Here is a 15,127-nt window from a genome sequence, read left to right as displayed (position 1 = left end):
TGTGAAACCATCAGTTCTTTTCTCACTTCTCAATTGCATTAGAGTTTGAAGTTAGGATTTCTCCATCTTGTGAAGGTTAGATTGTTGTTTAGAGCAGAGAGGTGAAGGCAGTGCACAGAAGGTGATACTATAACCATTAGTTTATGTCCAAAGTTGTTATTGAAGGTTACAAGTTACAGAATGAAAAAAGAAAACAAATCTTTAACACTAAATAATGAATTTTATTCAGAAAAATCAGGTGGTTTTCCACAGGAACCACTATACATATAGGCCAAAAACAGTGGTTATACAGAATATACTGGAAATATAAAATCACATGGTAAAAATTCAATTGTCATAACAAACTAACACTAGTGACTTCATAAAAAATTGGTGGTAGTTGAGGAGATTCCCTCCTTCCATGTAAAGCACTCTGAGTACAGAGAAAAAGCACTATAATAGTAATAATAAAAATATAATATAAATATCAAGCACATGCTTTGTCCCCCCAAACCATTCTGTATGCCTCAAAATACTCTCTTGGAACTCTGTGGTCCCCATGACATTTCGTTATTGTTTTATTTTAATGAGTAATTATTTAATCATATATTTAAAATATTTAAGTGCACAAAAAATAATATACAGTAAAGTATGTAAAGCAATGTAGCCTAATGCTCTGCACCAAATCAACCAAAAACATTTAGAGCCACTTTATTGAGTTGTCTTTAGTCAACTTTACCTGGCAAAGGTAAAAATAAATAAATAAATAAACTGGCAAAAGTTGGCACAAAAGAAAAGCTGCATCTGAAGCAACATGAGACAAAAATGCAGCGGCAGAATAACTGCATTTACAGGGGAACTATTGCAGAAAAAATTATGAACAATGAATGGAATAATATTAATAATATATGAACAAAATTAATGAAAATGTGAAATTATAAATAAAAGTTTATATATATATATATATATATATATATATATATATATATATATATATATATATATATATATATATATATATATATATATATATATATATATATATATATATATATATAATTACTCATTCAAATAAATAATAACGAAATGCCATGGAGACTGCAAAGTTTAAGGCAGCGCTAATGTACCGTTTCATGTTATACAAAGCATCATGTTTTGTTATACATATTAGCAAAACTTGTGGTCGCTGTGATTTAGGACTATTAAAAATATAACAAAATACAGAACGTTTTAAATAATTGATCTGGAATAGCTAACATAATGACACAATGCAAAACGATCACTTACTGTCAATGTGGGACTTCTACCTCATAAAGCATATTTCCACAAAATCAAACTTCATAAACTTCTTCTGTGCTTACTTGTATTTTGTAGAATAAACGGAAGTTATGTAGTGCGTGACTACCGCACCGTTTCCGCAGAGGTCTTGTCCAGAGCCCCTCCCACAGGAACATCTATGTTTTGATTTGAATTTAACCAACCAAACGCAAGCAGAGGCGGATTTTCACGGACAGAGGGAATTTTGAATTTGTATCATGCTATTTACACTCTTACACACACACAAATTACTATAATATAATTGTATTAAAACCCGACTACCTAGGAGTATCTACGGAGTGGAAAGACCAGATAAAGCTCGTGAAACGTGAGTCTAATGGCGGTTATTGAACTAGCGAAGCCAGTAGCAACAGAACGCTAATTCAAAGGCTCTTTAAATCGCCATTTTAAAATTGCACAAAGTTTTACTCCATGGACGCTGCCTAATCCACAATAATGAAAGCGATGAAAGAGGAGACTACTGAAATAAAACAGACTAACGACGACAAAGAGCTCAGTAAGTTGCTTTTCTTACAAGTTCATGATGATAACAATAATCAGATACGTAACCCACTAATGCTCTATAAACATTGGGGTGAAAAAAGCTCCCTCAAAAACACACATTCAAGGGCATTCAATGGAAGTGAATTCGCTCAGTTACCTATACCAGGATATTGTTTTACAATCTTGTCAACTGAATTTAGTCTCTGTCAATTAGTTTGCAGTCTTTGTAAGAGGTGCGACAACATTCCAGAGAAGTATGGAGAGAAGGTCACCCTCCAACAGCACAACCTGACTGTCCACTATTTCTGTCTGGTGAGAATGAGAATTCATTATTTCTTATTGTTAAACTTTTTTATTTTATAATCTAAAATGTTACTCCTGCCACTACCCCAGTTTGATGATCAAAAATCTACCCTAGATAATCACAGATATACTTGGTTATTTCTATATGTTCTGTCAGCCATGAATCTCTTGTTATGGTAATACAGAATATCACACCATGCCTTTTGTATTTAATACAGACTGTTTAAAAATATGAAAGTTGTTCTAAAACTTCTAAATCTAGTTAATAGCATTATTTTGTACAGGAATTATAGAAGGCACCACCAAAGTCATAACTCAAGAATAAAAGTGAGTCAACAATTTTTCTGTATAATTGTACAGCTGATGTCCAGTGGAATATGTCAGAGAGGAGAGGAGGATGAAGATGTCCATGGTTTTCTCGTGGATGACATAAAAAAGGAGGTCCGCAGATCTTCAAGGCTGGTACATACACATTTGACTGTTGACATGTTACATTTAAAGGCATAGTTCACCCAAAAATTAAAATTAGCCCATGATTTACTCACCCTCAAGTCATCCTAAGTGTATATGACATTCTTCTTTCAGACAAATACAATCGGAGTTGTATAAAAAAAAAATTTTGGCTTTCAAAAAAAAAGCTTTACTGTTTAGAAGTCCATAAAAGTGCATCTATCCATCATAAAAGTAATCCACACGACTCCAGGGGTTAATAAAGGCCTTCTGAAGCGAAGTGATGCGTTTGGTTAAGAAAAATATCCATATTTAAAGCTTTAAAAACTATAATATCTAACTGTCGTATGCACGTTCACGAGAGACTGACGTTCCAGGGTATGACGTAGGACGCTCCAGTGAGAATATGCTAGTTCTTGCAAGAACCAAGTTTTGTTTTGGTCTATTCGCTGCACTTCCACGTTCGTCACCGGAACTTACGATATGCCTGCGTCCTACGTCATACGCTGGAACACCAGTCTCTAGTGGATACACGTACGACAGTTAGCAGAAGTTAATGATTAGAGTTTGTAAAGTTTTAAATATGGATAGTTTTCTTACACAAATGCTTCGCTTCAGAAGGCCATTATTAACCCCCCAGAGCCTGACTTTTATGATCAGAAACAGCCATTTTCTGCCATTATAAAGCTTGGAAGAGCCAGGACATTTTTTTTTTAAATAACTCCTATTGTATTTGCCATGAAAAAAAGAAATATTCATATACACCTAGGATGACTTGGGTTTTTTTTTTTTTGTATGGGGTGAACTATCCCTTAACACAGCAGAAATGTGTCTGAGTCTATATCTCTGTTTGACTTGCAGAGGTGCATGCACTGCAAAAAGGTTGGTGCTTCAGTGGGGTGTTCCATCAAAAGCTGTCGGCAAATGGTCCACATGCCTTGTGGATTAGAGCAGGAGTTTATTTTCCAGTTTACAGACTTGTTTCCGTAAGTGTCTATTCAAGTTCAAAAGTTATTTTTTTCTGTGTTCACATTTGCTCAGCTGCCAGAGAGTGGTGCAGGGATGATGTATTTTTGTAGGCCAACCCAGAAGTTAGTATTAGTATACTAGTTAGTATTTGGTATTGATGATGGCAATCATTTGCAGGTCTTTCTGTAAAAAACATGCACCTAGTCAGTCCTGCGTCTCCAGCCCCAGTCTGCCCCTCTCCTGCTCCGTCTGTCTGGAGCCCATTGAACCCGTCCTCTCCTACAATGTCCTTAAGTGTCCTGCGTGTCATGGAAGCTGGTTTCACAGGGATTGTGTACAGGTAATTGTACCACAAATTCAAACATATTAAAAGATGAATATCTGGAATTAGAAATTTCAGTCTTGTTCTTAACTTTTATGTTCCAGCATTTCGCACACAGTGCTGCCATGTTTTTCTTCAAATGCACACTATGCAATAACAAGGACCAGTTTCAGCAGGAAATGCTCAGAATGGGAATATATATACCGGAGCGGTAAATAGAATTGATTTCCTTTTGATACTGATTCAAGGGGATATTTTCTCATTGGCTTGGAATATATATAAATATATATAATGTTTGGCATCTGAAAACAATGAGTAACAAATATAATTTTCCATTACTATATATCTAAATTTATGGTATATTTTTCAGGGATGCGTCATGGGAGCTAGAGGAAAATGCATATGGAGAGTTACTGCAAGTGTATCAGCACTGTGATGTTGAAAAGTGTCGTAGCCACAAAGGTCGTAAACACAGCTCACAGTCAGGGTAATCTGAGCATTTTAATCAGTCATTCGAAAATAATAAAATGGATTGTCATGTTGTTTTTGAAAAGGATTCTAACTATCATTAAAATTAGAAATGCTTTTGCTTCACAGGTTGTTTGAAATTGTTCGTTGCAAGATGTGTGGATCCAGGGGAACTCATCGAAAGTGCTCCAACCTTCGGCTTTACGAATCCGACTGGATTTGTGCTGACTGTAAAGCTGTCGAGGAAAACAGTAAGCTCTCTGAACTATTGTTTAATATCTGCTTATGTTGTAGAATTATTTCAAAGTTACATACTTGGATGGGGATTTCCCCCCCCACCTTTTGTAAACTGCCTTTTATTACATTTGTGTTTGTTTTTTGGCAGAGTCAGTGCAATTGCCAAACCATGTTGAATCACCACTGGCTATAAGGCAAGAGAGAAAGAGGCTGTTTAGAAGCATCTCTGACCTTCACCCTTCACTCGTCACTAAAAGGTGCTTGCCTAATCAATAGAATCTGGTTTGAGTAGGACACATTCTAGGTTGTTTATAAGTTCATTTCCATGAAGGTTGTGTGCTGTTGATTATCACAGAAATATATATTTTTAATCACAGGCTCATTCCTCAGTTTGTCATTGTACAGTGATTGTAAAGTGACCTTGAGCTTTTGGGAGTACTCTATATAAATACAAATATTATTACTTTTAAAAAATAATAATAATTATTGTTCCTTTAGATTATTGATTTCAGTTTTTTCACCACCACCAACAAAACACCTAAACCCAACATCAATGAATTTTGTTTCTTTTCTGACCCCAAAGGACGTTTGCTCAAATTAAAAAAAGTTCCCTTTGTCCAAATGGCATGAGACTTTGTACGGTTGTCAACACTCTCTAGATCTTCAAATAAAAAAAAAAAATTGGATTGATATCTGTTTTTATGTTTTTGTGACAAAAAGTGTCACACAGAAAATGGACAAAATTCATCCTCAAAAACAGAAACAACACAGAACACACATACAGAAATGAAGTGGCACACTTCCAACAATGCATAAACATCCACAATGCAAAATTATCATGCTCACACACACACACACACACACACACACACACACACACACACACACACACACACACACACACACACACACACACACACACACACACACACACACACACACACACACACACACACACACACACACACACACACACACACACACACACAGGAATACATTTGTTATTGCTGTTCATTTCATTGCAGTTTGATGTTCATGTTGTGTATTTTTTACTCAATATGTAATATAACTGTACATATCTGTTAATTTTTGTTCTGTTACAGTTAGTAACTGAAGTGTAGATTTCAATTTGTAGAATTCTAAGAAAATCAGATGTTTGAAATAAATGATAAACCCTAAAGACTTTTCTCTTGTTCAGGTTTGATTCTAATCATAATGTAACATCATTAAGAAAAAAAAGATTTTTTCAGTACAAAAAAATGCTAAACTTTGACAAAATTAATTAATTTTAATTGTTATAATTGTGATTTCATAACCTTTAGATTTGAATCCAACTGAAAAATACTTGTGAAAAGATGTCTTTCAGCCAGTCAAATAGCACATAGCAAATAGTGGAGCTCTGCAGCCATTTACATTTTTTTTTTTTTTACTGTATTTTCCAAAAGATGGGCAAAAATCTTACACTAAACCATGTCAAATTATCCATGTTATCCCCACGAATGAAAGTTAAAAATTTGGGTCTTTTATAAAGTGAATTTTACATAAAAAACCTGATTTTGTGTGAAAATCCATTAAAAAAATATTTTAAAATGTATTTATGTAAATGTAAAAATTATAAATACCCCAAAAAATGCACAGATGTTGAGTAAAAACATTAATAAACAGCTTAAAATTGTATTGCGTAAAAAATATTGTTCTGTTACAAAATTACATTTTGTTGCCTGGGGTCTGTAGAGACCCCAAAGACCCTGAGTGTAATTCCCAAACGAAGACCGTACAAGGGTTCGCATCCAAAATAAAAGTTTCTGTTTACATTATACAGTGGGGCAAAAAAGTATTTAGTCAGCCACCAATTATGCAAGTTCTCCCACTTAAAAAGATGAGAGAGGCCTGTAATTTTCATCATAGTACACTTCAACTATGAGAGACAGAATCCAGAGAAAAAAAATCCAGAAAATCACATTGTCTGATTTTTAAAGAATTGTTTTGCAAATTATTGTGAAAAATATGTATTTGGTCAATAACAAAAGTTCATCTCAATACTTTGTTATATACCCTTTGTTGGCAATGACAGGTCAAACGTTTTCTGTAAGTCTCCACAAGGTTTTTACACACTGTTGCTGGTAGTTTGGCCCATTCCTCCATGCAGATCTCCTCTAGAGCAGTGATGTTTCGGGGCTGTCGCTGGGCAACACAGATTTTCAACTCCCTCCAAAGATTTTCTATGGAGTTGAGATCTGGAGACTGGAGATCTGGAGACTGGACCTTGAAATGCTTCTTACGAAGCCACTCCTTAGTTGCCCGGGTGGTGTGTTTGGGATCATTGTCATGCTGAAAGACCCAGCCACGTTTCATCTTCAATGCCCTTGCTGATGGAAGGAGGTTTTTACTCAAAATCTCACGATACATGGCCCCATTCATTCTTTCCTTTACACGGATCAGTCTTCCTGGTCCCTTTGCAGAAAAACAGCCCCAAAGCATGATGTTTCCACCCCCATGCTTCACAGTAGGTATGCAACTCAGCATTCTTTCTCCTCCAAACACGACAAGTTGAGTTTTTACCAAAAAGTTCTATTTTGGTTTCATATGACATTCTCCCAATCCTCTTCTGGATCATTCCAATGCTCTCTAGCACATAGGGCCCGGACATGTACTGGCTTAAGCAGGGGGACACGTCTGGCACTGCAGGATTTGAAGCCCTGGCGGCGTAGTGTGTTACTGATGGTAGCCTTTGTTACTTTGGTCCCAGCTCTCTGCAGGTCATTCTCTAGTACCCCTTTTCCACCAGAATTAACCGGGTGCTAGTTCAGAGCCAGTGGTAATCCCAGTTCATAGTTGGTTCGACTGAGGAGCCTTCTAAGAACCGTTTGCTTTTCCACATGCTGAGAGCCACAACAGAGCCATGTCTTGCGTCACTGTATACGTCTCATCTTTCTCAGCAACGCTAGCGAGGCAGCAGTGTTGCCAAGTCTGCGGTTTTCCTGCGGAATTGGGCTACTTCATCACTGTTGCCGCGGGCTGTGTTTCATGTCCACAGGTTGAAGCGACCCCAATTATGTGATATTTAGCCCCGGGAATGCGAATTTTAGTAGGCAACCATGCCAAAAAAACACATATTTTACCCCCAAATGTGATTTTTACCGGGGAAGTCCCCCTAAAACGCGATTGGGCTTGTTTTGAGTAGCAATTGGGCGGGTTTTGTTGTAAAAACCTGGCAACCCTGGGCAGCGGGAAACACAAACACACCAGGCTTGTTCGAGATGCATTGGCGCTGCGCAGACCGAAAAAAACGCATGAGTGAATCAAAAGCATAAGGAGTCATATGCTCTCGCTGGACTCGTTATCATACGGTGATCGGTCTCTGCACAGCACCGCTGCGAACAAGCCTTCCATCAACAATGCAAACGTTGCGTTACTATTGATTTCACATGGCTTTACGATCCTACATCGGCATCAAAACACAACGAAAACACAGCGAATCCAACGCATTCATGCAGTTCGCTGTAATTTTTATAGACGGAGATTACAAACGAGCAGCAGCTGTTAGCTCCATTAGCTGCTATTTCAAAAATGACGGCTCAAGTTTGTGTTCGTCTTGTTGACCCCGCCCCCAGCGCCTGACGTAATCGGTTCTTACTTCTAGCCCTGTTCTAGCCCAGCAATGTTTTGGTGCTACTTAAGAACAACTTTTCCTGGCTCGGAGCTGGGGCTTTGGGTGTGGAAACACAAAGAACCGATTTGAAACTAGGCTCTGGCTCCGAACTAGCTCTAGTACTGCCTTGGTGGAAAAAGGGTATAGGTCCCCCCGTGTGGTTCTGGGATTTTTGCTCACCATTCTTGTGATACAGGTAACGAGTGGAGGACAGAGGAGCCTCTTGAAGAAGAAGTTACAGGTCTGTGAGAGCCAGAAATCTTGCTTTTTTGTAGGTGACCAAGTACTTATTTTCCACCATAATTTGCAAATAAATTATTTAAAAAATCAGACAGTGATTTTCTGGATTTTTTTCTTATTCTGTCTCTCATAGTTGAAGTGTACCTATGATGAAAATTACAGGCCTCTCTTATCTTTTTAAGTGGGAGAACTTGCACAATCGGTGGCTGACTAAATACTTGTTTGCCCCACTGTATATATGTGTGCGCTGTTTATAATTATTATGTGTGTATATATATAAATACACATGCATGTGCATATTTAAGAAAAAAATATATATTTATATATAAAATATTTATATATAATATAAATGATATAAATATATATATATATAATATATATATATTTATATACATGCAACTATTTCTTAAATATATACATGTATGCGTCTGTATTCAAATATACATAATAATAATTATAAACAGCGCACACACATATTATGCAAACACACTTTTATTTTGGATGCGATTAGTCGCGATTAATCGTTAAACAGCCCTACTGCCCTCTAGCAGAATCCATTTCAACACACACTCAAGCTGATCCATTAAATCATGATATTTTCTGTATTTAATTTTTGGTCACCTTTAGTGAAAATGTGAAATATTCATTGTTTTCTAGGCAGTGTGTGCCAGCCACTTCTCCAGAGGTCTTAATGGATCTGGCCTGTCAGATATCAACGCAGCAGTCCACAGAGGTGCTAGTGGAAGATGATGATGGGGTGATGGAAGCAGCCCTGCAGGTTTTGCGGCAAAGTGACTTTAATCCCTGCTGTGCACTTTCTGTGAAATTCTCCAAAGACAAACTGAACAACAACATCAGGAATCAGCGTCGCTTTCTCAGACGTCTTGTTTCGAAACTGGAGATGTCAGAAATCTTTGAGGGACCTGATGGAGCTAAAAACCTGGCTCTGAACTCAAAAGGTAGGACAGATTCTTTAATTTAATTTTCATTTCCTTTTCTTAAGAATTTACCATTCCTGACTACTACAGTACCTGACAACTTAAGTAACCTTCAAAACTAACAATTGTTGTGTGTGAACAGCTCTGAGGGATGATCTTTACTTTGAAGTCGGCAGTCTGTTGGCCCTCTCTTTGATTCACGGAGGTCCTCCCGTGGGCTTCTTCTCTCCAGCGCTTTACAACAGTCTGTTCAACTATCCCACAAACTACAGGCCTACTTTAGAAGACCTCGGAGACACTGCTTTTGGAAACAAAATCAAACAGGTGAGTTATGTTGTTCTTGTGTTGTGCTTCAAAGCTGCTGTTGCATTGAGACACATGATTACAATGAACCGAACGGTTGTTGTAGACCTGATAAACTCTGAATGCACTTTTAGATTGCAGAAGCAAACTCAATGAAGGAGCTGAGACGTGCGATGCGGTCAGCGTCACAGTACTTGGAAGCCGCAGGCTGCTGGCGAAATATCAGCAAACTCTCAGAGAAGGACATGTTGGTGGAGGATGTACTAAATTTCTACCTGATCATCAGACTACAACTGCCTCTGCAGAGGTTGGTACCCTAAAATGCCTGTGTTCTGTGTTATTACATATATTTTAACATTTATAAAACAATTACATAGTTAAATCATTAATTGAACATTCAGCACCATTCAAAAGTAGGGCGCAGTAATTTTATAAAACATTTTTATAAAGAAATCACTACTTTTATCTCATGTTAATCTTGAGTTTAGAGTAGTATTGCATCCTTCATATCTCCAAGAGTCTTTACTTGTATCATATTTATAAAAGACAGATACACTGTACCAAATCTTTCTGAAAACAGCCGAACTCGTGGAGGTGTTCAGTGTGTGGAGCTAGAGAGATACATGATGGCATTATCCCTGGATAACTTTCAATTCACTATACATTTGTGTCGTTTACATAATATGCACTTACTGTATGTGCCGATTGCCAACAAAACAAAGGCATTTGCTGCAGTTTCATTCACCGCCTGCGGTTTCGACTCATGACCAGGAACAAACAAACACACTTGCACAACACTGTTGCTGCTCCGGGAAAACAAACTGCATTGATTTAGTACCTCTGTTTTTACAGAAATATTAAGCAGCAAAACTGTATTCATCATTGATATAATATAAAATGTTTTGTGAGCAGCAAATCAGCATATTAGAATAATTTAAGGATCATGTGACACTGAAGACTGAAGTAATGGCTGCTGAAAATCCAGCTTAGCCATCAGAGGAATAAATTACATTTTAAAATCTAGTAAAACAGAAAATGGTTATTTTAAATGGTAAGAATATTTCACAACATTACTGTATTTACTTTATTTTGATCAAATAAATGCAGCTTTGTTGAGCATAAGGGTGTTTTCACACTTGGTCCTTTTCAGGGGGTCTGAGCGCGGTTCGCGTGATTTTGGCCCATATGTGAACACTCCAAACGATCTCAGACCCCTTTAAAGCGAACCGAACTGAGACCATCTCGGGAGGTGGTCTGGGTACGGTTCGATCTCATCATATGGTACGGTTCGCTAAAAACACGCAATCTGAACACAAAACGCTCTGGGCTTACTTGATTTTTATGTTTGCGAACTCCATTGTAGTTTGGTCATCAGATGCCTCCGTACAAATTGGCTGTTCATCATGGTTGCTTCTTCTGGCAATTCTCTACAAATTATTCGTTCACAACTTACACTTGTTTATTGCAATTTCAACCGCTTCCGCACTGTGTAAGAGAGAAGCTGCACGCCTTCCCAGTTTAAAATGGTGTTACGAGCGCACATAAGCCAGCTGTCACAGCGCGTGTACTAAACGGAATCTTTAGCGTCCTATTGCATTTATTTTAAAGTGTCAAAAAGACACAAGTTTCACATAAACAGGTGGTTTTGTTTTAAGTGAATGTAAACATCTGCATTACTAGCCTTTGCAGTTTTCCATTTCTTACTTGAATGCTGTTTTAAGGCATACCTACTTTACCTGGACATTTTAAAGCAGTTTATTTAATTAGCATCTTTTTTTAATTCTTTTTTTATATTGTTTATTTTTTGTATGCTGATGTTATCATTGCCTTCTGCAATAAAATAAACATGATTCAAGGAAACAATTCAAAATGTTATTTACAAAGGTGGATGTTTGATCTAGCTAGTGCAAGAATATGTAGTATTGCAAAAAATATATTTTTTGTGTAAAAAGATAAACAACTCGATTCATTTGTAGTTTGTTTTTTTTTACAAATAAATATCTTGGTTCCCGAGGCACAAACAATGTAAGTGAATGGGATCAAATGTTGAAAGCCATAGGGTCAGCCATCAAACACTGAACGGGACTAGATCCAAAAAGCAACAGTATGAACACAAAGGGGTCTGAGACCCCATTCCTACTAAAGTGGACCAAAAAAGGATCTGAGTCCTCTTTCAGGTACAGGGACAGTGTGAATGTGAGGAGAACTGGGTCCTTTTGCACTTGGTTCACCTTTTGGTCCACTTAAAGGAGTCTGGTTCTTTTAAAGAGGACCTAAGTGTGAAAACACCCTAAGTGACTTATTTCACAAATGTACAAACCCCAAGCTTTTGAATGGTAGTGTATACTGTATATACATAGTGTTTTACAGTACTATTTTTTCCTCACTAAGTAAATGTTCATTTATTTGCTTGTTCATATGGCTTTTCTCAGATTTCGTGAAGGTTTGAGGACACTAGGACTGTTTGAGCAGGTGCAGATGTGTACAGAGGCTTTCTATTCAGTCTTCTGTGGGCCTGAGAGGCTGACGGCTGAATCTGTCATGGTGCTCTTTACTGCCCGGTTTTCAGAGGAAAAAGGGCAACAAGCAAAAGAAAACACAACAATGAGCTATTGGAAACAGTATCTGCATGAGTGTGATGGTATGTTTGCTACAACATTTGTATTGTGTGTTAGAATTTAGATTCTTATGCATATCATAAAATGTATGGTAATAGAATATTACGTAAAGATTTGTTAGAAAACAAGTAGTGTTATTTGCATGATCTTAACCCTTCCATTGTTTTCCAGAGGGTCGGTGTGCAGCGTCACTTGAGGACATCCTAACATTCGCCACTGCTACAGATTTGGTTCCGTCCATTGGATTCAAACCCACCCCGTCCATTTCATTCTTTAGCTCACCGGAACCTTCATGTGCTTTTCCTCAGAGCCAGTGTGATGCCAATCATCTCATTCTGCCTATAATACCCTCTTATGAGCTCTTCAAGAAAAACTTGGATTACACAGTGTGTCAATTCTCAATTATGCAGGACATTTAAAAAAAACAAAACAAAAAAAAACATCTCCTAACCGGATATTTCATTGATTCATGGTGTTCATTTACCTAATGATCTACAATGGTGCTAAGTCTATTTATTGGGGTTACAGAGTTTTCACTCACATAAGCATTAATTAATCATAGGTTGCTCCTCATTCTATTTATCAGTAGTCTGATAAAACCAGATGTTACTAACTCTTCACAGTTATGTAGCGGTACATTGGAATCCCTCAACAGAAAAGAAAGACTGCTTTGAGCGGTTCTACAAATCAATACATGTTTTATTACACAATCTTAAAAGTGATAAGATTCTCTTCTTTGTGTGTTTTTTAAAAATGGTATGTTTTTGTAAATGTAGGCTTCCGAGAGTTCTAGGAAGTTGTTCAAGTGCACGTGTAAATGTTTAGTTGATTATAAATGGTGTAGGAGCTGATTTTACCAGCCACACACTTCAGAAGTGCACTGGTTTTTAGCTAGTATCATTACCAAAGTATTTACTGTTAAGTAGTTAATGTTTTGTGTTCAGCCGAACAGCATGGTTATTTAGCAGTGATTTAGTTTTTTCCTATAAAAGTTCACGATAACAAGGTAATAATTTCCTGGTAGCCACAAGATGGTGCAATTGCAGGTGTTTTTTTTTTACACATAATAACCGATTGCTCCCATTGCATATGAAGTTAATGAGTTAAATTATCTTACTGTTTGTTCCAGAGAGCCATGAAGCGTACATCCTTGAATAGTGTTTTATTTCTCCTGTTGTAGTTTGAGAGTGCATTATAGCTTGCCAGCTCTATATCATAACTTATTAAACTCTTTTTTACTTTTGTTACCATCAGTGTTTTTTCAATTGTTTGAATTAAATAATTGAAGATGGCTTATTTTTAATGAGCAATGTGTTTTCAACCCGACATCACAAATCAAAAATGGCATATTCCCAATAACTGATCATCCATTGATCTGTCAGCGTGCGCGTTTTTTGGACACAGCGGTTGCCACGTCACCCTCGCAGTCGTCTCTGCATAAACAGTAAAGATGGCGGCCTCCATCCGGGAAAAACAGGCAGGTCTGTTCTCAAGTTTTAATTTATACTGAAACACTCAATGCTGTTGAATATATAATTTTCACACAATGCTGTAAATGTTATTTGTTTAAAATGCACACGTTAGTACTGAATACAAAACAGCTGAAATTGTACAGTGCTGTCAGTGTAGCTGTAGATGCTAACCGTGTTGTTAATCTAGCAGCTGGATAACATCAGATGAATGGACGATTAACCAGCATGAATAGTACAATAAGTACTTGTCCTTTTATGACTACCTTACGTACAATCAAACAGCTCGTTTATTAAATCTACGGTTATTAATATCCCTTATACCTGTCATAAGGAACCCATCATTTGTTTTGACAAGCTAGCTAATCTCACTTAGCGAAAAGTATTAAGATTAATATTTTGTGGTACAGTATAATCATGGTTAATATGTTACATGGGTACTGTTTTTATGCTGAGGTTATTATTTTTATGGTTGACATCGTGATTTTATATATATTGACAGACTCAGTGCTGCTGCTACTATGTAAAATGTTATTCGTCTTTATAAATATGCAGTAGATAATTTGTTGTTTAAAAATCGACAGCGTGTGGACATTGCATAAAATACATAATTCCGAAAAATTACGTGTTTCTGGTATAATAATGCCATGGCATGTAGGTATCAGCAATTTATATTTTATGAGTCCTTTAAATCACAAACAAGGAACTTGCACATACAGTAAGTCTGTTTGTGCAAGTTTGTGATATTTTAAATAGGGATTTAAAAATATTCATATTTCATGTTTCTGTCCTCAGCTGCTCTGAAGCGAATGCTTAACTTCAATGCCCCACCTCTGAAAAACACAACAGCTGAGCCGGTATGGAAGGTAAGCGTACACAGCAAACACCTTTGGGTTTCCTCATCCACTATGCAGTGCTCTTTAAACATGGCTCAGTGATGCTTTTATAGTTATCATTTGCATGCACACTCACCCTTTGCAATACTTGTTAGGTTCTTATTTACGATCGCTTTGGCCAAGACATCATATCTCCTCTTCTGTCTGTGAAAGAGTTAAGAGACATGGGCATCACTCTGCACCTGTGAGGACCGCTAAGACTTTTTCTTTTGAAATCAGTGATTTAATTGGATTGATTTGAATGACCGTTTACTTTTTTTGTTTGTTTCCTCTAGCTTGTTGCACTCAGATCGCGACCCCATTCCAGATGTTCCTGCCGTTTACTTTGTAATGCCCACAGAGGAGAACGTTGACAGGATATGTCAAGTAAATATGTTCCCTAAACTGAATTAGTGTTTTTGTCAGTCCCATTCCAGGACAATTTGTGAAGATTCCAATATTGCAAAACTAATGGTTATTTTT

At 37.0% G+C, this 15,127-nt stretch overlaps 2 protein-coding genes across 2 annotated transcripts in view; both read left to right on the top strand.

Moving 5' to 3' along the window:
- Positions 1-1,447: 1,447 nt before the first annotated feature.
- On the top strand, positions 1,448-13,600 carry g2e3 (G2/M-phase specific E3 ubiquitin protein ligase). The gene is made up of 14 exons (XM_079833720.1): positions 1,448-1,813; positions 2,015-2,112; positions 2,464-2,565; positions 3,415-3,539; positions 3,700-3,862; positions 3,949-4,055; positions 4,215-4,331; positions 4,442-4,563; positions 4,698-4,806; positions 9,099-9,400; positions 9,522-9,703; positions 9,817-9,989; positions 12,115-12,323; positions 12,472-13,600. Exons 1-14 carry the CDS (start codon positions 1,753-1,755, stop codon positions 12,717-12,719), a joined length of 2,118 nt encoding a protein of 705 aa, XP_079689846.1. The 5' UTR covers positions 1,448-1,752; the 3' UTR covers positions 12,720-13,600.
- Positions 13,429-15,127, top strand: part of scfd1 (sec1 family domain containing 1) — a 19,888-nt gene continuing 18,189 nt past the window's right edge. The window contains exons 1-4 of the mRNA XM_079833721.1: positions 13,429-13,781; positions 14,565-14,635; positions 14,761-14,849; positions 14,941-15,031. Coding sequence (XP_079689847.1) covers positions 13,751-13,781; positions 14,565-14,635; positions 14,761-14,849; positions 14,941-15,031 — 282 coding nt within the window. The 5' untranslated portion in view covers positions 13,429-13,750. The remainder of the gene's footprint in view (positions 13,782-14,564; positions 14,636-14,760; positions 14,850-14,940; positions 15,032-15,127) is intronic.

This window comes from Gobio gobio, assembly GCF_949357685.1.
Source record: "Gobio gobio genome assembly, chromosome: 13".
Taxonomy (NCBI): domain Eukaryota; kingdom Metazoa; phylum Chordata; class Actinopteri; order Cypriniformes; family Gobionidae; genus Gobio; species Gobio gobio.
The sequence above is the reverse complement of the archived record's forward strand: the minus strand, read 5'-3'. Positions and strand labels throughout refer to the sequence as shown.